This window comes from Phyllopteryx taeniolatus, chromosome 9 (assembly GCF_024500385.1).
Source record: "Phyllopteryx taeniolatus isolate TA_2022b chromosome 9, UOR_Ptae_1.2, whole genome shotgun sequence".
Classification (NCBI taxonomy): Eukaryota; Metazoa; Chordata; class Actinopteri; order Syngnathiformes; family Syngnathidae; genus Phyllopteryx; species Phyllopteryx taeniolatus.
Genome location: NC_084510.1, coordinates 26,274,246 through 26,298,170, shown reverse-complemented (window position 1 = coordinate 26,298,170; position 23,925 = coordinate 26,274,246). Strand labels below are relative to the sequence as shown.

The following is a 23,925-nucleotide window of genomic DNA, read 5'->3' as shown; positions in this document are numbered from 1 at the left end:
AAGCTGAACTTTTTTTGGCCATAATTCCAAGAGGTATGTTTGGTGCAAACATAACACCGCTCATCGGCAAAAGAACACCAAACCTGTATTGAAGCTTGCTGGTGGCGGCATCATGCCTTGGGCCTGTTTTTCTTCCGCTTCAACTGGAGCCTCAGAAAAGATGGAAGGAATTAAGAGCAGTTGCAATTCACAAAGCCTTCAGGCTCCTCCTGCTTGGAAGCAAAAAAAAAAAAAAAAAAGACATGTCAGGAAAATCCTAATGCTACATCTGAAATGTATTTGGTGTTAATTAGAGGCACTTTAAATGGTGGCAAGTGCGTGCTGACTCATTTTACGTGCAAATGTGATTCTTTCATTTTGAACACAGCTGTCAAACTGCTGAAGTTTGCAGACGATACCTCAGTCATCGGCCTCATCAAAGACGGTGACGAGTCCGCGAAGCGGAGCTTCTGTGCGGCCGACAGCCTGGAGCTCAACACGCTCGAGACTGTAGAGATGATCGTAAACGTCACGAAACATCCTTCGCCACGGCCGCCCCTCACCGTGGCCCGTGTCAACCGTCGGGACCTTCAAATAATCCGGACTACCCGGTGAGAACGTGCAAATTCCAGTTTCGAACCCAGAACCTCCAGACTGCGAGGAAGACGTGAAAACCACTACTGAACTGTGCTGCCTTGGTATTCGCAACCAATATCAATTTATCCCCCAAAATATCAACTCCAGTTTTCCCCACATGTTCCTTCGACACTCGCCAAAGCATGCCGTTGCCGGGGGAGACACCGCGCGTGGGTGGAGGCTCCAGTGTGTCAATAAGACTGGAGGTGGAGCACTCCCTTTGGACTTTGGCAACGAGGCACAGCCCGCTTTGTTACTGACAGTTGTGGAATGTGTCCATGACAATAACCCAGACGTACTACCGACACAACAGTCATCATCGTCCTTTCAGACGTACTTGACTGACATGTTTACGACGCCGTTTCCTTGCATGGAACCTAATAGAATCGAATGGAATAACAAGGGCTTCCCTCTCGTCTTTAGAGAGGGAATACCCTTTTTTTTTATTTTCCCCACATGCGCTCGCTCTAGGCCACACCCATTGTATTGGCGACGCCTTGTTTAAAAAAATAACTAAATAAAAAAACGGACCCCATTAAAACTGACAATATATCATAACATAACCACACAAATCACTGACAAAAAATAATGTAATTAAAAAAAAAAGTGTTTTATTTGTCTCTGTTGTCACGAGACGGTTTGGGGTCTCTGGGAGAAGGGTTAGGAAAGTCAAATGACAGCTCAAACTGAAAGCCCTTCCTGCCTTTGATTTTCAAAGTAAAACATGAGGCAGGCTATGAAGGAAAGAGAGTTTCTGTTATACTTTGTCACAAATGTGTCGCTGCAATATACTGACATATGTGGGAACTTTGGAGTGTGGGCCGTTAAGGTTGGCAAAGGAACAATGAAACATTTCGGATGAAAAAGCAAAGGGAGATTTTAGCTTGAAAGCATGGGGTGTGTGTGTGTGTGTGTGTGTGTGTGTGTGTGTGTGTGGAGCGTTTGGTTGTGAGCTGATAGCAGCTCTTGTCTGAAGGTGCATCCTGTCACAGCTTATCGGGATAACGCGAGCGAAGTACCTCAGCGACTGTGTCATCCTTCCATCTTTGCCCTTTGAGCATTTCTAGTGTCTGTTTTAATTTTGAAAGCAGAATTCTCTTGCTTCCTGTCCCATGACGTCAACTTGATGACTGCCTTTTATCGGGGGCTCGAAGAACGGGGAGGACTTCAGCGTGGAGAAAGCCGCGTCTCTGTTTCACCGGCCCGACAAGTTGCAGCAGGAAGAGTCACTGGATTGGAAGCGTTTGGCCTCAAGCTGGCCAACATGGAACTCCTTTTTCTACTGGGAAGCAGCACGCACTCAAAGCTCACATCTCTACTCTTCTTCTGCTGCTGCTGCTTTGTGTGGAGATCAGAAGGTGAGAACAAAAGCTATGAATAGGATTTTATTTTTATTATGATGACTATTATTGTTATTATTATCGAGGCACCAGCTCACCATGTATCTTTAAGGGAAACAAATAATGAACGCTAGTAAAGATTTAAACTACATTTAAAATTACACTACAAATACCTTCATTTAAACATTTTAAACAATATTAAGCTGCTACTTCTATTTTTACCACAAGAATCAGTGAGTTATGTAGCTAGTGCACTGTACCGTATCTCCAATATAATGAAAATGTATTTTAAATAGGTTGTTGTATGTTTTATTCATTTATAAAAGGAAAAGCCTTTTATTTATGAAAATGTTTTTACCTCGACATTCTAAAAAATAAAAATCGAAAGTACTGTCTCGATAAACATAAACTCACCAGTGCGTCACCACTAATCCAAATTAAATATACACAATTTGCTTTATAGAGAGGTTTATTTTATGATGACTTAATATTATTTATGTTTCTTTATTATAAGTTAAATATGAATGTAAAAATCACAATTTTCAAATGAAAATCATGAAAAGAAGTAAAAATGAAATCCTTAATTTACAGGATTCTAGCATTGAAAATCAGCTGTTGCGTTCAGGGACCCTCTAAAAACTGTGTGATTGGTAAATTATTGTATTATTATTGTACATTATTATCCTCTTATAAGAACAATATTCATTCCAAATGTTTATTTAAACTATCTCTAGCTATCTCGCTAAGTCAGGTGTTGCTTTCAGGGGTCCTCTGAAATTACAGGTTTCCTCCTAAAAACTCTGTGATTGGGAATTTATTTTAATATTATTGTGTACAGTATATGTGATATGACCTTATTTTTTTCCAATTATTATACATTAAATACTCAGCAAAATCTAAATTTGAAAAATTAAAGTGAAAAAAGTCTTCATTTCTTCATGTTGTCTTCAGGGACCTTCTGAAATGATAGCTTTGCTCATAAAAATACAACTATGATTATTCAGAATGTTCCTTAAATGTTTAATTCAGCTCCATCCATTCATCTAATGTGCTGCTTTCAGGGACAGCCTGAAATCATAAAACAGTCGTGTAGTGCTCCCAAACGTTTCTTAAATGTTTAGTCGTTGGCTCTCCTGCTTTGCTTTAAACAAAATCATTTCTTTCCTCACATCCCTCAGTATTAGTACGTACGCAGTCTGACTTTATGTATATTTATCCCAGTGTTGACACTTGGCCTGTTTTTTCTCCAGCCGACTGTCCCATGCCTCAGAGAGGGAAAAACACCGTGTTGAGCGACCAGGCGCTCCTGATGAATACATTTCCGGAGGGTTCCAACATCACGTTGGTGTGTTTGAATGGCTTTGAAAAAGAGTCGGGCTCGGATGGCGTAAGTTGCCAGGATGGCAACTGGACTCGTATTGAGCTCCTCTGCAAAAGTGAGTTGTAATTGTCATTCTATTCATATGTGTAAAAAGCAGAGGTTGCAAAAGTACTCATACTCACTCTGTACTTAAGAGTAGAGTAAAAAAAAAAATCAGGTACAGACTCTGAAATGTAATTAATAAAGTAAAAATGGATTTTTTTACAACTTGTCTCAATGAGGGGGCGGGGGGCCACCACAGATTTCTTTTCCGATCCGACACAGTCAAATTCAATATGGTATCAGCGATATCATATTAATACACCTGATGTGTCGGGTAAATGAAATGAAAAAAGTAAAAAAGTTAGCATATTTCAAATCATAGCTGCATAAAGAATAAGACACAGAGTAATTTGTTGTACAGTGTTTATTCTTTAAACTAAAGTTATGAGCAGGACGTAAAGATCTGTTTTCAAATGTAAGGAGTAAAAGTAAAAAGAAATCCAGAAAAATAAATAAATAGATGCCTGAAAAATGTACTTGAGTATTTGCTCTCCGTTACTTCCCGCCACTGTGTACAAGTGAACTGAGCCTTGTTTTTTTGGTTTTGGGTTTTTTTTGGCACCCTAGAGATCGACTGCGGTGTCCCTAAATCTCAACTGAACATGAAATTCAACACCAGTGCCGGCACCCTCTTCAGGGACGTTGTGAAAGTCACGTGTGATAAAGGGTGAGTGTGGGGGGGGGGCGGTGCTTTCTGTACTCAATGCTATTATAAAACCTTTTATTAGGTGTGCGTGCAAAGTGGCGTAAAGCTCTGTGTTATACAACTACTCATCCATCCATTTTCCCCAGTATACCGCTCGTCCTCATTCGGGTCCCAGGTGAGCTGGAGCCTATCGTGAGCCTGACTTTTGACAAAAGAGGCGGGGTTACCCCAGACTGGTTGCCAGTCAATCGCAGGGCACATATTCTCTAGACCAGGGGTGTCAAACTCATTTTTGTAGTTAGGATTTCCCTCAGAGGGCCGTTAGAACAGCGAAATGTTTAATCACCAAATCATATTATTACCATTACACAACAAATTGAGCGATAACTCGTTTTGAAATCAGAAGACAAGGATAATAGTTTGCTCAATTATTGTTTAAGTTACTGTAGAAGAAGGGTTTGGTAACAGAAAAATGCAATATCGTCAACCTTATTGTTTATTATTTTGACAATTTGGAATTTGGGTACAGATTTTAGCAAAAATCGCAGCAATTGACGAGGATGATTTGCTTTCGCGGGCCACATAAAAGGATGTGGCGGGCCGCTTCTGGTCCTCGGGCCTTGCGTTTGACAGCGATGCTCTAGACCAACGAGTGTCAACTTTGTAGTTACGGTTTCCCTCAAAATGTCATATTTAGCACAAATTGATGGCTAACTACTTTCGAAAACAGAGGGCAAGGATAATAGTTTGTTCAAGTATTGTTCAAGTTACCGTAAAAGGGGGTTTGGGGGGTAACCAAAACAAATACAATTAGAAATGTTGGTACAGATTTGAGCAAGAATCATGGATGTCGATGCACGTGATTTGCTTTCGCGGCAAAACGATGTGGCGGGCTGGATCTGGCCCCGGGCCTTGAGTTTGACACCTGCGTGGTAGACGAACAAACATTCACACTCACATTCCTACCTATGGACAGGATTTTTCCCATCTTAAAAGATGATCTGTTAGAGACTACACACAAAAACAACTGTAAAGATCTGTTCTGCTGCCGATCTGATTTGATCCACATTTGGAAGAGAGAGAAAATTCTCCGCCATCTCTGGCACCCTTCAAAAAGATGCTGACTGGGCTGAAAGATTTGCTCGCACGTCAGATTTTTCCAGAACATTTTGCTGAAAAGCCTCACTTTTTGGGGCCGCTTGACATGGGAGGTTCCTCCGCGTAAGAAAACCCCTTTGCATCACGCCGTTAGCGTTGTTGCCAACACAAATGTAGAAGGTATGTTCCTGATTACAGAGAGAGAGAGAGAGCGGGAACATCGACACGGAGGAAAATCCTCAACCAAAAAAGTGAAGTGTTCCATCTCCCTGCTCTTTCCGCAGTTACCAGATTAGCGGCTCCAGCTACAAGCAGTGCTACCCAGGGGGCTGGATGGGAAAAGCCAAGTGTCACAGTAAATGTCTCCACCTTCTTTCCATTGTCTGCGTCTTCATGTCAAAAGCAAACGTGAACGTGTGACCTTTGGTGTACAGTTTAGGAAAGAAAGCCAAGGTGGCCATACTCGGTTACATCAGACAGCCCTCGAAATCCATAGCGCTCTAGTGATGACCGTAATCGTTGAGAGTTTGATGATTAGTTTACAATTGTGATCGGTAGATGAGGAACATACACTCACCGGCTTAGAATCAGAATCAGAATCATCTTTATTTGCCAAGTATGTCCAAAACGCACAAGGAATTTGTCTCCGGTCGTCTTGTTATGGCAAATATACAGTAAACCCTCGCTATATCGCGGTCTACGCTTCGCTGTCCTGCTATTACCAGTTAAGGCAATCGATAGTACATGTAGTCTCTCCCGGATCCAAACACATTATTTTTTATACTGTATAGTATATGTTTTGAGTTTTGATATTTTTGCCATTTATTTTTAGTTTTTTTATCCATTGCTCTTGCACTCTATTTCTTTCTCTCAATATATTCTGTTTTAATGTGTGTATTGGTTTAAAAGTGTGTTTGAAGACCAATTTCAAGTAAAAAATACAAATGAATAAATAAATAAAATTCAAACATTACTTATTTCCATATATAAGTGCTTGTATATCACAGATGTTCACATATCGTGGGTGGGGTCTGCCATGGAGGGGGGTTTACTGTACTTCCAAATCAGGTTGTGTTTGTGCCATCCTTCAGTTAAAACGTGCAATAAGCCCGCAGAGGTGACCAACGGCAAAAACTCGTGGGATTCCAAAGTCCTCCCAACGTACGGCCAGGTGATCCTGTACAACTGCGATGAAGGCTACACGCTCACTGGGAACGACACCGTCCAATGCAGCGAGACGGGTGAATACGACTCTTTGCCTCCAGAATGCAAAGGTACGGCTATTTTACATGGTTATGCTGCATCATGTTGAGAGATTTCTCATGATTTTTGATGTCGAACTATGACAGTTGGGTGATACTGTCCTCCAGTCCTGCAAAGGGCGGTAATGAGCATTATTAAGTAACTGCCAAATGGCAACCCACAGCACATTCCCAATGCTGGATTTGAGGGTGGATTTGGTCCCAGTGCAGGTGGACTGTAACAGTCAAAATGCAAAAATAACTTCCTCATTTTGGTACCTTTATCCCAATTTGGTCCCGATGCAGGTGGACTGTAACAGTTGAAAAGGAGAAAATAAATTCCTCAGTTTTGCACCTTTATCCTTATCTGCACTAAAACTGATGTAGTAAGTATTTTGTGGTCACAAATTAGCATTTTGTGTGTACCTTTTTATCTATACGGTGATCACAAAATATTGCCGTATGCTTTTACACCTTAAAAGTGATGTCATAACAGGTGGTTTTTCACATTTTGCCGACGTTTCAGCGTCAACGAGTCAGTCGACCACGGCAGCGGCAGCTCAGAGAGATAAAATTATCATGGGCGGCGCAGAAGTCACCACGCGGCGAGGTACGCGCGCACGCAAACGTCTCTTGAGATGCCTATCGCGACTTTCTCTCCTGCGCTCGAGCGCCACACGAGCCCAAAGTAGCTCGATTAAACAGGCGCCGTGATGACTTGTGTTCCAAGATGGCGGACGCGCGTTGACGACGGAGGAAGCGGTGGGGACGGCGGCGAGCAATGTGACGCCATGCCCGACATCTTTCTTTCCAGGTATAGCGGACCGGTAGACTAGCAGAAGTAGCAAAGTGGAAGACTTTTAAGGATTGCGCTTGTAGTTTGCAGTGGTGGAGACACGCCAGGAGATGTTCTTCTCATATTTAGGTTCATTTCACCATACAGGTACAGGGCGTTGAATAGAAACCTCAATTAATAGCGTTACTGTTTGTAAAAGGCCTAATATAGTGTCCGTAAGTAACCTTGTGCATCAATCAATAAATAGGAAAATGTATTGCTATAGTGCATCTCATACACAAGGTAACTCAATCTGCTTTACATGGTAAATCCATATATGTTTTTATTAATTTGTCAAATGTTTTCTTCTTTTATATATATATGTTTTAGGAGGTCTATAAATTATTTGAAATGTGATTCATTTGCATTCTATGAATATGTATGCATTTAAGGGTGGTTGTTACCACATTCATCAATATATTTTCATTGATTATCAATCATGTATCATCTCTTTTTATTTTTGTTGTATTGATTGCATATTTCATAAACATAATAATAATAAATATAATACACGTTTGTTTATTGATCTAGTTTATATTTATAGTTTCCATGCATTTATTATTATTTATTATCATGATTATATTAATGTCATTATCGGCCAAAACCCATGTCCAAATTAGGTGAGTGTTTTATTGATACTTTTTCCGTACATACCTTGCGTGTGTGTTTGTGTGTTTCTATACACTTGTTTTTTGTTTTTTTTTGAATTGATTTAATCGGTGACATAGATGCACTCTCATTTCATCCCATATTAGGTTTAGTAATTAAGGTACAGTACTGGAATGTTCGTTCTGATGTTGCGCAAATAATGAATTGACTTTGTCCGATGATCTTTTTGCAGAAACGCATGACGCGGCCACAGGCGCCAACAAGGTTATCGGTGAGTTATAGTAACGCACGACAGGTTCATTGTTTGTATTAGACAGAATGTTCATGTGCCGCATGCGTCTTTCAGATTATCTCCCTGTTCTAATCAGCGTGGTATCCATCTCACTCGGTAACCTCCTCATTTACTGACTCACTCACAGTAACTCTGTTAAAACGTAACAATTTGTAAACGATGTGTTTGTTTGCGTACAGTGGTATGCACAGGGGCGCTCTGTCTGCATCTGTGTCTTCTCAGGAGGAAAGGGTACGACAAATTGATTTATACTGTTGTATTTAATTGTGTCATTGGTCGCGGCCCGTGCAAGTTTGTTGCCATGGATACATTCCTTTTTTCGGGCGGACCTTTAATCTGACCGACGGTTGTTATAAAACACTTTCCCAATTGCGTACTGAAGCTTGAAGCAAATGGTAAAAAAAGTATTGGGAAGTCCATATAAAGATATGGCTGTGGTTGTTTGTTCTTCCACACCAAACCTCTGCAAGAATACCTTTATGGACCTTGTGATGACTTTGGAGCAATAATTTGTGAATCATTTTTAAGAACCAAAAAAAAAAAAAGCTATTGTGGGGACTTGTTTTTAAATGATTTTAATTTGGGCGCGGTCTGCACTGATCAAGTGGATGGTTGCTCTATCTGGAAGTGCAATGCAAGTAGGCTGTTACTGTTTGGGGGGGAGTGGCAAAAGAAATGCATCAATTTTGCACCTTTATTCACATCTGGTGGGTCGCTGTCCTCATTTGGCCCCAATGAAGTGGACTGTAACAGTTGAAAAGTTGAAAATTGAATGCGTGTGATCATATTTTTGTGACCTTGTAGCTCGTATGACACCAGAGAAGACGTAAAGCCCGAGTTCTTACTTTTCCAAAACGTCTAGAAGTCCGGCCTCGCTCAAAGGTACCGGCCCGTTCCCGTCCGTGAAAATATGCTCACTGTATTAATAAACACAGAAACCAGCAAAGGAATTCTCCACATTTGTGTGTGATTGTTTTTTTGTTTTTTCAATTCCTCCAGTTGGAAGCATGCCTATCTGCTGAAGAGCATCTGGGAAGCCAGGAAGGACATGCCAACACACTGGAGCAGTTCCTCTGAAGGGAATCAAGGGAAAAAAAGGAATTTGATAAATAATATTGCACTTCCACTGGCAGGCCATTCTGTTGAGTCAATGTGTCGCCAGTCCAATGATAGTCCACTGGTCAAGCACTTTCATTTTTATTGTTACATTTGCCACGCAGTTGTAAATATTTAATGTTACCGGAAGTATTTTTTATGATATTTTTGTATATTAATAACTGGAATAAATTGTGTCGATGGTCCCAAATGTTGACTTTTGCCAGGTTCTTATCGTGAGAGCGCGAGTTGACAAAGCCCGCTACAATGTGTTTCAGTTTGCTGACTGCGTCGGTGGCGGCGGCTGATAAAAGACACAATCAGCTGCATTCTTCGTCTTCGCACATTCCTGCCCTTCATTGTGGGGGGGGGGCGATGGATAATGCAGCACTTTCATGGCAAAGAATGCAGAAAGCAGGCTAGCTACCTACCACGCCATCAAAGTGTTGAACATTTAGAAGCTCTCGCAAACAAAACAATCCAAATATTGAAATATTATTTTTCAATGAGGATACTAAAAATTCGAGTTGGTTCATTTCAAGCCTTTAAAGGACTTTTTTTTCAAACTCACTTGCAGTGTCTTGAAAACGTTCCACAACATGGCAAACACTCAAATGTGCGGCCGTATGTAAACAGTCCAACAGTTGATCATATGTTTAATATAGCGGTCCCAAGAGTCACCGAAATACTTTAGATTCCCCGAGTGCCTGCAACACAGGACAGAACAGTTTGATAAATGTTGTTGTGTCATTGAATAGCAACAAACCCCTTGGCCTCACAAGTCTGAAGTGTTTTTCCTCCTCTTTTGAGTCAGTTCAACTGGGACAAGCTACAGATGAGCTGGAGCCTATCTCGGGTGACTTTGGGCGAAAGGTTGGGCTACCCCCTTGGTTGGTCGCCAACCAATCGCAGTGAGACAAACTAGCATCGAACTGTCCTTATTAGTGTCTTGGTGAGAGCCCCATTCACACCTATTGACAATTTGTAGTCTAATCCACAGCGCTCGTGTTTTTTGGAACGTGGGAGGAAGCCGCAGAACCGTGAGGCCAATGTGCTAACTCGTCGGATGCTGTGACGCCCTCTTGCCTTGTTAAGAAATCTAAATATTGTCAATGACTCCCACACAAAATAAATCAAACACTAAAACTGGGGTCCATTCTTATGCAGTACCAGTATTACTACTAATGCTACAATACAACTCATTCCAAAATAAGCCTTTAATTGTGCTTCAAAGGATTAAACCGTGGTGCTCTTGGAACAGCTGATTGATATTCATTTTTTTTTGGTAGTCTTTTAGTCATTTTTTATTATTCCACAAAACAAGCTTTAGGGATTTATTTCTGAAATCCTTCACAGGAAGAAAAAGGCATCATTGACAGAATATGCACTCATTTGTGTGTTACGCAAGAGGCATTGAGGCATGTTGTCGTTTCATCAAACCCCACCCAAAAAGGGGGGAAATTTGTTGGAAAACATTGGGAGCCAGCCGTTCATTTATTTTCAACAAGTCGCATGAGCTGCAATTAAACAGATGCCACTAATAAGCAGTTTGCCCCCGCCGCAAAAGAGCAGCTGCGAGCACGAGCTCCATGTGGTCACCTGTGGTTCGAACCACACAGTACCAAGCCCATTAAGAAATGATTGAACCTCTTTCTTTTTTCTTTTTTTTTTTTTAAGCGAATACATACACATGGAAAACGCTGCGGATGGAGGCAATGGAGAGAAACGGTGCCGGGGAGCACACACGGTGACGCAGTGTTGACGTGACCTCTGCACAGGAAGTGATTGTGATTGACAACAGGGGAAAAAAACTTGTTCCCCCCCCACTCCCAACATCAGTCGGTACCGTCTCCGCAATTGCGTCACTGGCTTTTCGTCGGCGAGCCTACACCCGCCGTGACATGTTTGGACACATTTCACGGGTCTCGACTCTGGCCTTAAACATAGACACTCGCTCCAGGCGGAGATCCAATATGAGAGCTGTATTAAAAAGGTTACAATTTCCTAAAGTAGCACTGAAGAACACAGCTCTCCGCCAAGCTTGTTAACAAAAATGGAGTGCTGACGACATTCGCCCGACTTCTGTGAGAGCCGACGTTTGTCTGTCCCCATACGTACGTGCCCTGCGATTGCCTGGCAAGCCATCCGGGCTGTCGTGGGCCTTTCGCGTGGGGTGCTTAGCCACATCCTAAAACCTTCAGCGGGTTCTCCCAGCTGAATCCAATTTATCCGTTAGTGGAAACGAAGCCATTAGTATCGCCGTGGCAACCCGATACCCCTATCAAAAACAAAACCGAAATCCATAAACCCCAAAGAACAGCGGTTGTGTTTATTGTTATATGGTTGATGACTGTGTGCGTTTCCTTTTTTGGATCTCGTTATTAGATCCGAGTTAATTTGTTATCTTCTCGTCTCCTCTATCCTCTCGCAATGGATGCATTGTCATTTTCTTTTTTCAAACTATGGGATTCATTGATGTTTAGGGCTAAATTGTTAAATAAATAAAGATGACTTCCCTACTGGCTTTACCCTTCTGTAGTCAAAGTAGAGTCCCACTTTTTTTTGCGCGCCACTGCTCTGTCCACATTATACAGTATACGGTATAATGTACCCTTGAAAGTGAATTCCAAATACATGATACATCACACAACTGTTGATAGTCCTCGTGGACACGGGACTGCGGTGGCTTCAATGTTTTGGCGAGCGCTGAACAAGCTTCTCTCAAATGTAATGTTTCTTTTCTGTTGAAATATGTGAGTCGTGGTATCGAGGCTGACACACAAGCCACCTGGCATTGTGACGACCTCAGTGTCCAACTACAGCAACGATGCATTTGTGGTCCCCAAGAAAGGAAATCATAGGAACACTTAACACTCTTATATCAAACCACAGGAAGGAAAACACGGAAATCCGGCACCCAAAAACTAACGTGTGAAACACAATCATTGGCCCCTTAGTTCCATGTCAAACCGCCACCACTCATTAAAAAGTAAACAAGACGGAATTCCATCGCACAATTGTAATGTCTAGGTTTAGGACACAACGCACCGCAAGCTGTGAGGTCAGAAGGCGGAGGGGAGGAAACACGGAATAAATATTTGCTGCTCAAGGACTCGAGACGGCTTGTAAACCTTTGGGATTGTGAATATTTACCGTGCAAATACAAGACAAATCTTAAGTGTTATTATAACATGTAGCAGATGTTAATTTTAAATATTTATGTGATTTTTAATAAGCATCCCTCATTTGCAACCCTTTCAGAACGATTAGTAGCAAATGTTTCAAGCGGGGTACACACATACCGATGATCGGGCTGTATTTGAGCATTACCCTCCCCTTCAGATCAAAGGCGGGAAGATGATCCCGAGTGACCGTCGGTCCTCCCCGGTCTGATCGGGAAACGGTCAGGCCGACAATCGGAACTGTTAAAGGTAAAAGTGTGTCGAACTCGAATGCACTACACACCAAAAAGCACTCAGAATACCCATGACGATGATTCCGTTGTCATGTATGGGGTCTCTCAGTTAAAAAAAAAAACCAATCGGTTAAGACGTTAAAATCAGCTCGTGTGGACCCTTACCGATTTGTCATATCGCATTTTGTTTGTTAGCTATCAAGGTCTTTAACGAAGGATAATGTTGGAGGCTACGGATCAAAGGAGCTTAAAACTTACAACTGTAATCAGCAGCTTTGTCACCAAAATGTTCCTCCCATATAGCCCAAATGCTGCCCTATGCAAGGTTGCGTTGCTAATGGAATTCACTTGAAAGCCCTTCGCAGTGGTTTTGCATCTTGAAGCCGTCATTTTCCACTTCCCGAGAACCAAGACAGGAAAGTCTGACTTCAAGCTTGATGGAGGAACACCCAGTGACTCACACGGGCTCCGAGATGAGGCTTTTGCAAGCTGGTTTGGTGTCGATATGGCAACGGCGCAAGGCCTCAACCTCCCGCCAGAGTGGCGGAGATGCCGCTCTTCGTCCGTGTATTGTGCATTAGGAGCTATTACAACCCTCGAGGTTTGGAATGGCCACCAGCGCGATTTAGTTGGAGAGTTAGCGAGCCAGTAAATCGGTTATGAAGCTGTGTCGGACGGCTGAACGTGGGCCACGTTTGGGCGAGTGTAAGGAGTGAATTTGCAGGAGAGTCGCCGCTGTGTGTGTGTGTGTGCGCACGGGGGGGGGGGGGGGGGGGGGGAGTGATTCACACAAGTGTGAAGACAGAACCGTAACTTATAACTGCATGATGTCACCGTTCCCTATTTTTTAACTTATTTTCAACAGAGTTATGCTTTAAAAATAGAACTCCCCGGGAGGTGCATCGAGGATGAATCGACAGCGTGTATGTGATTGCTAGCCGGCAATGTCAAAATGAAAAACGCAGAGAAACAAAAAAGTGACACAACTGTTGAGTTACGTCCTGTCCTGTTATGATAACATTGTTTCACTCGAACGCAAAAGTTGAACCTTTGAAATGAATTCATGAAGAAAAATCTCAATTGGGAAAAAAAAGCAGACTCAATAGCTTAACTAGGCTGTAAAAAATACAAAATAAGGATCACATTACATAGCAGCATGTTTATGTAACTGGTGAGGCTTCAAGATTCAAACATTTTAAGTGAACAGTTAAAACTGATAGTCAGGGGTGGTTTGTAATGCACTCCATTAAAAAACGGAATCTTTTCACAGTAGTTTTCATGCGACATACTTTGTCCTCGAATAATTGTTTTCTCGCTACTTGTATTTTTCTTATCAATTATTGCTTGCTTGCTCGTCTGTTTTGTTTGGCAGAGTGACTTGCGAATCCATTTCACCAATTCAACAGAATCGCGTTCAATCTGTTTACCTGGCAGGCCACGAAAACAAACAGCTCCATCAGGCGCAGTAATCTGTCTGCCTAAAAATGTCCACATTTCAGCCTACAAGAACTCCACATCAAATTTGAGAAAAGACGTTCCAGTTTTCTATGGAATCTTCGCCTGGTGAGCCGACATGGCTGTTTTGTGTGTGGAAACTAAGAAAGTTAATTTATTCTGGCCGACTCTGCCTTGATTTATATCCTTTTTTTTAAAATATATATTTTATTTATTCTTGTTTTAGTTAGTGATATTATTGAGCACTATTTGAAGTTGCACTTTCCTATTTCTTTTTTTTTCTCTGTCTGACATACATACTCCGATTAAAATAATAAATTAGAATTTATGCAGCAATTACCCAGTACTAGAGTAGTTTTCCACTGAGTACTTACTCCTAATCAAGTAATACTTGAGTACAACATTTGGCTACCTACTTCTGCCGATAGTATGTCACTAATCAATGCGCTGATTTAATTCTAAACTTGCTATCTTAGATTCAAAAGCCTGCAAAAGAATTGCCTGTAATATGTCAACTTACATAATTTATAAACTCAGTTATAAATTTTCAAACATCTTCAAACAGCATAGATAGTGAGATACCAGTTTATTATTTGGAACCATTTAATGGTGGTGGGGGGGGTGTGACCATATAAATTTCCCACATAAATTTGACCACAAATAGGTACAACAACAATAACCTGTCAGCAATTACAAAACAAAATAAGACTTTAAATAAATAAATAAACACGACCATTGGGCAACCCCGGATGTCACACGGCTGCCACCTGCTGGCCATGTAAGGCAGCACATCAACACAGCTGCGTCGCGCTTCCCTCCACAATGTAACCGATTTCAAATGGTGCTAGACATGATGGCAACTCTGAACACCAGAGGAAAACGGTCATCCTTGGTGAGGTCACGCAACTTTGCCGTCGATGCCCGCCGATGTGTGTTCCTGCTCAAGAACACCGATTTCAAATGGTGCTAGATGGGATTTTAGACTCTAAAACACCATCTGAAACCGGTTCCCTGGGGAGGAAGCCTTGTTCGTCTTAGTGGGCCTGAGGCCCGCCATCTGCAAAACACACAAAATCAGACTTTTTAAAAAAAATATATATATATTTCAAATCACTGTTATGTTGGAAGCTGGCATGGTGTACTACTGGTTAGCACATCTGCCTTGCAGTTCTGGGGACCCGGGTTCAAATCTGGCTTCAAACACAAATTTGCTTAAAGCAATTTTAGTGCATAATTTACGTGTCATGGTGAACGCGATAGCTTCACCATGCTAGCCCCCACCGAGCACAATAAAAATCAACAGAACGACAAGAACTAACTTGTTGTGTGAAAATGTCTTCAAGAATGTTTGCCGGCATAGCTGCCGGTACCATTTTTTTCATTTGAATTTTTACAAATTTTTCATCATTTTTTTGGAGCAATGATGAGTGTTATGCTAACTTGCTCTGCACGAGCAGCGCCTGCTTAGCAACCGCGGATAAACACTGTGGTACAGTACAGTTTGTAAGTCGTCTCAACCCTGTTACAGCGGACCGTAACCAACTATGAACAGCAAAAAAATGGATTTATAAAAACAATGCTCTACTAAAAGTGTTTAAACATTGCTCAGACATAAAATCATGAAACAATACAATAATAGATAACATTCTGAGTGGGTACAGGCACTAGCAATACTACATTTTTTTTTTTTTTTTTTTTAAGAATCTTAATCTTTTTCCAGTGTGTTGACACAACCTGTTGTTTGAGTCCCGGCGTTCCTTCTGAAGTGGGTCAGATGCGGAAAGATTGCACGACTTCCAAAACTGGCACAAACGAGCGCAACTGCGCCGTGATGAAGCACAGCCAACTTTGGACATAAATAGTATACTGTACAGGTCCACAGAAAAACCCATGTCCTTTTCACAGGTCTGCACCTTGTTCCAAGGCCTAATTCAAAATCAAATTTGCACGAAACGTCGTTCAAAAGTCTTGTTTTACATTTAAGGCAAAGCCGGACACGAGATTTCATTCCCCTTGCAGTCATCCTGCTGACTATGACAAAGCAACTTAATCCAAAAACCTTAGTGTGTCTTTCGGAGACAATTTGACTCGTCAATCTGGGGCTAATCCTCACTCCGTTGTGCTTCATCTTCTAAAACAATTGTTGTCACGCTGTTTAGTGTTTCTGTCATTTTGTTGTTGTTGTTGTTTTTTTACTTTTAAGGCCACAACACCACTTCCTTTCTTCTGTTTTGAGTCCACTCCTCCCTGTGGCGCGCTGCATTTGGGATGGACAGTCTTTACCAGTAAATCCAAATTAATCACGTGCATTGTCACCGTATTGAATCACATTCGAATCGGTGACGATGCTTTGCACACCTAATGCCTGGTTATGTGCATGTGTGTGCGTGTGTACGTATAAACAGAGTAGGTGGTTAATCCTCTTACAGATTAGAGGTCCTAATTTATCAGGCATGAGAGAGGCAAACTCATCGGGCTAATGTATTTCTAAATCGAAACGGTTTGTGCGGTCAAGTTGAGCGGGCCGTTCCCAACCCTCAAAGAACAATCAACAATAACGCAACCCATAATTATTAGACTCTAATGTACCTTCGTGCTGAAAAGGTACAGGTAAAGCTATAAAGATCAAGGGAACAAAAGCAGAATCCTTCTGTAATGTTAATTTATCAGGAACATAAATTGTGTTCCCGGGTCAATTTGACCCGCGACATGTTTAATTATTTCATTCTTTTTCTCAATGTCTTTCTGTCTCCAAAGTGTTCTCTGTCAATTGACTGTCTGTTGTCGTCCTCGAGCGGCTCCAACTACCAGAGACAAATTCCTCGTGTGTTTTTTGGGCATACTTGGCAAATAAAGATGATTCTGATTCTGATTTGTAGATCTCGAAAAAGCCTAGGACAGAGTACCCAGAGAGGAACTGTGATACTGCATGCGGAGGTCTGGAGTGGCAGAGAAGTATGTTAGAATATTACAGTGGTTAGGTGTGCTGTAGGTGTGACAGAGTGCATCAGGGATCGGCCCTGAGCCCCTTCCTGTTTACAGTGGTGATGGATAGGCTGACAGATGAGGTTAGACTGGAGTACCCGTGGACCACGATGTTCGCAGATGAGATTGTGATATGCAGTGAGAGCAGGGAGCGGGTGGAGGAACAGTTAGAAAGATGGAGGCATGCACTGGAAAGCAGAGGAATGAAGATTAGCCCAAGTAAGACCGAATAGATGTGCATGAATGAGAGGGGTGGTGGGGGAAGAGTGAGGCTACAGGGAGAAGAGAGAGCAAGGGTGGAGGACTTGAAATACAGGCCAGAGCAATGGTGAGTGTGGTCACGTCCGGAGGAGAGAGAATGAGTATATTGGGAGAGGGATGATGAGGATGGAGCTGCCAGGCAAGAGAGGAAGACCAAAGAGAAGGTTGATGGATGTCGTGAGGGAAGACATGAGGGCAGTTGGTGTTCGGGAGGAGGATGCAGGAGATAGGCTTACGTGGAAAAGGGTGACACGCTGTGGCGACCCCTAACAGCACAAGCTGAAAGGGGGGGGGGATCAAACAAAGCCACACATAACACAATTTTTTAAAAATCCAGTTTGTTCTACTTTTCAAGTATGGTACATTTTTTGAAGTACAGTTCAGTTGTATTTAACTTTATATCCATCAATTTTCCGTGCCGCTTATCCTTCGCGGGCGTGCCCATCTCAGCTGACTCTGGGCGAGAGGCGGGGCGCACCCTGGTCGCCAGTCAATCGGAGGGTACTTATAAACAAACAAGCAGTCGCACTCACATTCTTCAATGAACCTACCGTGCATGTTTTGGGGATGTGGGAGGAAACCGGAGAAAACGCATGCAGGCACGGCCGGATTTGAACCCTGATCCTCAGAACTGGGAGGCAGATGTGCTAACCAGTCGCCCACTGTGCAGCCCTATACAATACATGTACATCTTATCTTTAAGAAGTCTTTGCTTTTCCACATTTTTTAATTGAATCATTGAAGTCGTTTTTCTTTTTCTTTCTTATGTTCAAGTGAAGTGTTAATGTTCAAAGTGCATACTGTTATAGTGTCTTACAGTAATAAGTACACTTTTTAGAAAAAAAACACTGCCTCGTTTTGGATGAACGCTTAGGCCTAATATGTTATTGTATTTGAATGTTTGTCATGATGGTGGTGAGTGATATCTTTTTTATCTTTTTCGGTAAACAATGGCCATTTGACAGAAAATATTTTGGAGACATACAAACACAGTACGGAGAGTCACTGAGCAATGAAAGGTTACTCATGGGTATGAATAATTGTTTCATAATTTGAAAATTGCAGTCTTTAGCTTAATTACCTCTGTGTCTTCCTACCAAAAGTGTCCAGTGTAATATATCAGAACAGCATAGAATGAAGACTCTGTCTCTTATCCATCCATTTTTCGACTGCTAAACCTGTTCTGGGTCCCAGCGGGGGCTCGAGCCGATCCCAGATCACTTAAGGCAAAAGGTACTACACCCTTAAATGGTTTCCAGTCTGCTACGCGGGTAATGCCTCCGTCTTCCTGTGAGCGAGCTCCAAGTGGAATTTCAATTCTGCTGTCTGTGCAAATTGGTATTATCGTTAAAAAAAACACAAAAAAACCAATCGATTGGTGCCGCCTCATTCTTTAAGGTTCTTCTTCTTCTTCTTCTTCTTCTTCTTTTGCTTTGGGCTTGTCCCTTTAGGGGTGGCCACAGCGCCTCATCCTTTGCCATGAGAGCCTCTCTCCTGCATCCTCCTCTCCAACACCAACTGCCCTCATGTCTTCTTCTTCTTCTTCTTCAACTTCGACCCACGGTAGCTGAATTTCATATTTAGACGAATAATTAATCTCCAATTATGGTTCAGTGAGGTGCTGAGATGCTTTCTGCACACTTACGGTCATTCTGGCAAGTCTGATACCTACGAACAAACGCCGCCTCACTTGTCTATTAATACATCATCATCATCGTCGTGGTCGAGTGCAGCCCCGGTTTAATTTTAGCATCTCTCGCCTCCAATTCTACAATCTTGGGTCGCTCGCTTAAGCTTTCACGAGTGCTGCAGGTGGCTTTAAACAGCCATCAGAATAGGTTGCGCTTGTTGCAAATGGTTTTTTTTGTACTTTTCATGCTGGACAACAGCAACGTCCCTCCGGGGAGCCGCATGTGACGACACAACACTTAGCGAGGGCGCTGGTTGTTAATTTAGCGCAAGAGCCTGCACCCCTCCCTTCAAAGAGCAGCAAAACAACTATTGAGGTCACGCTTCCTTATCCGCGGAAGTGGGTCACTTGTTGCACTGGTCGGCCTCGGAAAGGACATTTGGGCCGCAGATGACACAGCATTCAGGTCCTACAAAAACTCTTGCTAGCAATGAGCGTTGTCTTTGTCTTGGATGACCACAAATCACATTTTCCTCAGGGGTAAGGTCTACGTCCACTTATCTTTCGCCTGTGCCGATCACCTGGATCATGGAGCAGTCTCCCCCAAGATAATAATCTCCGTGGAACGAGGCGCCCGATGGCCGTGCCCGAGGAGCTGCATGGATGTTCATGATAGACTGTGACCGACAGATGACTTGGATAAAGTTGCGCAAGATTCATTGAACACATTGTGGCAGAGGATTGATGAGAGCTAGCCAGCTACTGCTAGCTAGCAGCTAAACTAACCTGCTGGCTTGTTGAAGCAGATGCTCCCAGCTAGCCAGCGCAAATCTACACATTGTATGGCACCGAGAGCGGCGAGTGTGCAAAACTGACCGCGGCCACGATGCGGCGAGGGATCCTCGTTAAAGTAAGCCATTTTCAAAAAAGCGTTTTTCCGGAGGGAAAAGCGCCAGCCAAAATGTCTTTTCTGGTATTGTGGCAAAATCTGTGACCCCCCGAAAAAACTGCGACCAGGACATAACCAGGGGGCTAGAGATAGTTTTCAAACTGAACTTTTTCATTTGTTGGACAATGATGTCTTTATTTTGGAAGTAATGATTTGATTGTGATTTGCTGGTCATTTGTCACTGTCAATGCAAATAGCTAATGGGGATTGAGACAGTGAGTCCAAGCCCTATGAACTACCATTTGAGCATGTTGCTAACCAAAACAGCTGCACCTACCGATGCACGTACACAATGTCGGATGGATTAAAGTGTGGCCTCCTACCGCATGTTGGGTTAAGTTATGTTTGGTGGCATTGTTATCAACTATATCGCTATCATTTTATCTTAGGTCCGCAGCACACCGGGCAACGCCGGCGAACGGGACTGAAAAAATTCGTTTGTGACTCTTTGTCACACGCATTTACCGCTAAATATTGCAAGCCTGTATGTATTTTCGTTACGATCGTGGTCAGAACAGATTAAGCTGTATACTGAAGTATTACTGTAATGTGAAACACTATAGACTGGCACAAGGTGGCTGCCAGAGAGCTTTTACTTAAAACCCAAAAATGTTTGGGCTTTTTTTTTTTTTTTGTGAAAGCTCGTGCATTTTTAATTGGCATCGACAACGTGGCAACTGAAATTCTAAAACTCAGCAAAACCAGTGGCCTGCGGTCGGCCCCTCATGAAAACGAGTTGCCGAAACACGCACACCGCGCAACAGTTGCGTCGGTGTCGGCCACGTTGGCCCCTTTTTTGGTGTGCCTGCCGTTTGATTGTGAGCCAGGGTTGTCCAGTGTCCGAGAGGAGCCATTTGGGGCCGTTTTGAATTGCTTTTATTGGTCGCGAGGAAGTTGCGATACTCCATACGTGTTGCGGCGCCTCAATTTCCGACAAAACGTTCCTTACTTTTTAGATTTTGTGTAAAATCGCCCATAGGATTGTGTGCCCGGTGGCTCCCAAAGTATGATTCACCACCCCATCATAAGCATCCACTGACTCATAGGTTCCGAACGGAAGCATCTTGCATTTGTTCGGTTTCCGTCTGTTTATTTATCCTATGCTATCGAATGCCAGCATCCTTCTCGAAGGAGGGCCGATCGAGGGCTACTCGGCAGCGCCCCCCTGAGCTCCCACGCCGCAACCACTTTCATCATATCAAGTGCGCACTCAAAAGGAGACATTATTGTTGACCTCCTGGCAGCTTGTGACGCAGCAAAATGTTGTGGTGACGCGAGTTGCGTCACCACTCTCGTCGAGCCACTTTCTCCATCAAATAAAAAACACACTGAATCAAAAGAATTGAAGTGGGCGCTTTAAATTGAATGGTTAAAAGTGTGTGTGGGGGGGGGGGGGGGGGGGAAGCAGGGTGTCGACTCGTTAGGTGTTGTGCCATTGTGAACTGCGTAATACGGACGCTCCTCTTCCACTGCGCGAGTAGGCACTGTCCATCTCTTGCGCAGCATCCTATTCGGGGCTTTGCCTTCACGCCTTTTGTTTACATCGCACTGTCGCGCACCCCGAGTCAAGTTGTGACGCACAGTTGCGGGCTCAAGTTGACGCCATGTCGCTACGTACCGGCCGCCTTGGCGGAAATTTCCCAGCGGATCTTCTTCTTCTGACGCAGTTTCATTTACCTGTTGTCAAGTCGGAGGCGAAAGCGTGTTGTTGAAAAGGCGCACGTCACGGTCACTTCTCGTCGTGTCGCTGTTACGACGACGAGCGAGGCTTTTGTATTTGTTCAAATTCACATTTTGAGCGCTTAAATAGCACCTTTTATTGGGAGCACTTCGCGCAAGCATTCGGAACTACTTTTAGTGGTATTCTGGACGCGACATTACGCAGCGCCATGACGCTATCGCCGGATAATAACATCAATAACTTACGTGTTTATCGTGGAGATTGTCTTACCTGCCGAGCCGCTGGGGTGTCGTCGGTCCTTCCCCCACTCCGCGAATGGTCGGCCCGCCGCGGTCGCCCCCTTCGCCGCAGCCGTCGGCCCCGGGAGCGCAACGTTTATCTGCGGCGTATCCCACAGTAACGATTTTCCATAGCGCAAGCACCAGGCGGCCCCGCCCACAGACACTCCTCCGGACGCCGATTGGCCGAGAGCTCCGAGAAACACGTCGTCATCGCCGGAATCACATGTGGCTGACGCATGTTTACAAACATCGCACGGGTCACGTGATCACGGACGCCATTTTTTATTTGTTATTTTTTTTACCGTAAAGCGCCTGTCTTTGTCGTGTTCACATCTTCTTAGTACTTTTACATAACTATCAAAACAATGTGGCGAACGACATGGAATGTCAACAACGACAGCCATGACGTCAGTGGACGTTTTGATACATGACGTCTCAACTGAAAGGTGACTTGATTAGATATACAAAAGCACAGAATTGAATGGGATCCCCTACAAAATATGTTTTCGAAATAAATACATAATAACGCTTAGCTTGGATTGCACTGCCAGACAGGTATTCGGTTAATAATTATTTTGGATCACGGGTTCACTTTGATTACCTTATTTTCTTACATGAGAGAATTATCAATGTGAAATGAATACCAAGGAAGCATGGGTGGGTAGCACATCTGCCTCACTGTCAAGAGATCCTGGTTTGAATCTCCATTGAATCATCTCTGTGTGGACTTTTGATTTTCTCCAGGTACTCCTGGCTCGGGGGAGAATTAATCGATTACCCTGAATGTAAGAAGATATTTAGCACCGTCTCTTGGAGCATCGTGAAGGAGCGGTCGGCAAAAATTCATCTTGGATAGGCTCCAGTTACCCTAATAAGGACAAGCGCCATGGAAAATGGATGGAAATGAAGACCACCTGCTCGTATCAATCAAAAGTGAGCATTATTAACATAGTTCAGACAGTGTATTGGATGTGTACCTCATGTGTGGCCTGTACTCCAGATGGGCTTTACATATAGAAAGAACGAACCGAGCAGGGTGACAGTGGGTTCCAGGTTTAAAATAATCCCAATGTCCCATGGATTTGACTTTTACCAACTAAAACATCCAACATCTTCCCGAAGCTGGCCATCGTTTTGTACAACGCAATTTGGTAATTTACCATGAAATGCTGCCTTGTTTTTAAATGTCATGAATGCAATAGCATATTACCTCCACAACGTGGCGCTGTAACCCTCAAAATTGGTCTGTAATGAAGGCAAACTCACGCTGGTAATTGTATGCTTTTTACAAGGGGGATTTAAACATTTGTATTTGGTTCTGCTGCATGACAGAAAAATCACTGCCAGCTGCAGTTTACGGTTTTGTTGTGAGTAGCGGTAATTCCAGACCAATTTTCAAGTGCTATGATAGAGGGGCCACAAGAAAAAAACTAAAGAACATATACAGGCTGAATAAGAACAAACACCATGTACGAAATGTCAACATTTTATTTGGATCGTGCCATGACACATATGCTACAACATAAAACGAAAAAACGTCACTGTTGTGACAAAGCTACTCATCAATAAATCGTACAGGTATACTATTGAAAATGTTGTTTCGATCCCTTTTTAAACGAGGCCCCATTTGTAAGGAACATGCATTTGTGGGGTGAGCAGCTCAACTGAGTATGAGAGTTGGGAACATGTAAAATGTGCCGACGACCTTATTGAATGTTGTGTTTACAACTTGCGACGATTCCTGGTTGAGGAGTGGAAGGCCATCCCACAGCAGTGTGTGTGTGTGTGTGTGTGTGTGTTTGTGTGTGTGACCAGCAGGAGGAAGAAGTGCCAGCCTGCGCTGCCATCCCACAATTAATGTTCCTTGGTAATGGGGCATTGTTTAAGAGGGACAAAAATGGGCTTTCCAACAGCATTGGCAAGAAGCACTGTTACAACCTCAAAAATCATCTGCCAGACACAAATTTCCAGAGGTTTTATTTTTTGTTCATAACGAGTGTTCTACTTACTGTGCTGTGAAACTTGGGATGCACTCTTTCTTCTCGCCTGCATGTATGCTATCTGGACCCAAAAA

The 23,925-nt window shown here is 43.0% G+C and overlaps 1 protein-coding gene and 1 long non-coding RNA gene across 4 annotated transcripts; one reads left to right on the top strand and one right to left on the bottom strand.

Moving 5' to 3' along the window:
* Positions 1–455: 455 nt before the first annotated feature.
* im:7151449 (E-selectin) lies at positions 456–9,405 on the top strand. 3 transcript variants are annotated; one of them, XM_061785060.1, is made up of 13 exons: positions 456–590; positions 1,707–1,973; positions 3,206–3,391; positions 3,946–4,045; positions 5,407–5,477; positions 6,214–6,396; positions 6,890–6,973; positions 7,094–7,177; positions 8,040–8,078; positions 8,154–8,195; positions 8,279–8,330; positions 8,904–8,981; positions 9,099–9,405. In XM_061785060.1, the coding sequence occupies exons 2-12, from the start codon at positions 1,742–1,744 to the stop codon at positions 8,959–8,961; spliced, it is 1,131 nt and encodes a 376-aa protein (XP_061641044.1). In that variant the 5' UTR covers positions 456–590; positions 1,707–1,741; the 3' UTR covers positions 8,962–8,981; positions 9,099–9,405. The 3 variants fall into 3 exon arrangements, 2 of the variants coding, with proteins under 2 accessions (XP_061641044.1, XP_061641045.1); XM_061785061.1 differs by lacking the exons at positions 456–590; positions 8,154–8,195 and having other exon boundaries at positions 634–1,973; XR_009790160.1 differs by lacking the exons at positions 456–590; positions 8,154–8,195; positions 8,279–8,330 and having other exon boundaries at positions 634–1,973.
* A 5,228-nt stretch (positions 9,406–14,633) lies between these two features.
* LOC133483583 (uncharacterized) lies at positions 14,634–22,159 on the bottom strand. The gene is made up of 2 exons (XR_009790148.1): positions 21,841–22,159; positions 14,634–21,566 (listed from the first exon to the last, which is right to left on the bottom strand). It is a non-coding gene; the product is annotated as an uncharacterized LOC133483583 (long non-coding RNA).
* Positions 22,160–23,925: the final 1,766 nt, after the last annotated feature.

What these genes read in the sequence shown, in the direction of transcription:
- im:7151449 (XM_061785060.1), top strand. Translation starts at nt 1,742, where the DNA reads ATGACTGCCTTTTATCGGGGGCTCGAAGAACGGGGAGGACTTCAGCGT. An exon ending in CTTTGTGTGGAGATCAGAAG is followed by an intron (nt 1,974 to 3,205) that starts GTGAGAACAAAA and finishes TTTTTTCTCCAG; the next exon opens with CCGACTGTCCCATGCCTCAG. An exon ending in CCCGACATCTTTCTTTCCAG is followed by an intron (nt 7,178 to 8,039) that starts GTATAGCGGACC and finishes ATCTTTTTGCAG; the next exon opens with AAACGCATGACGCGGCCACA.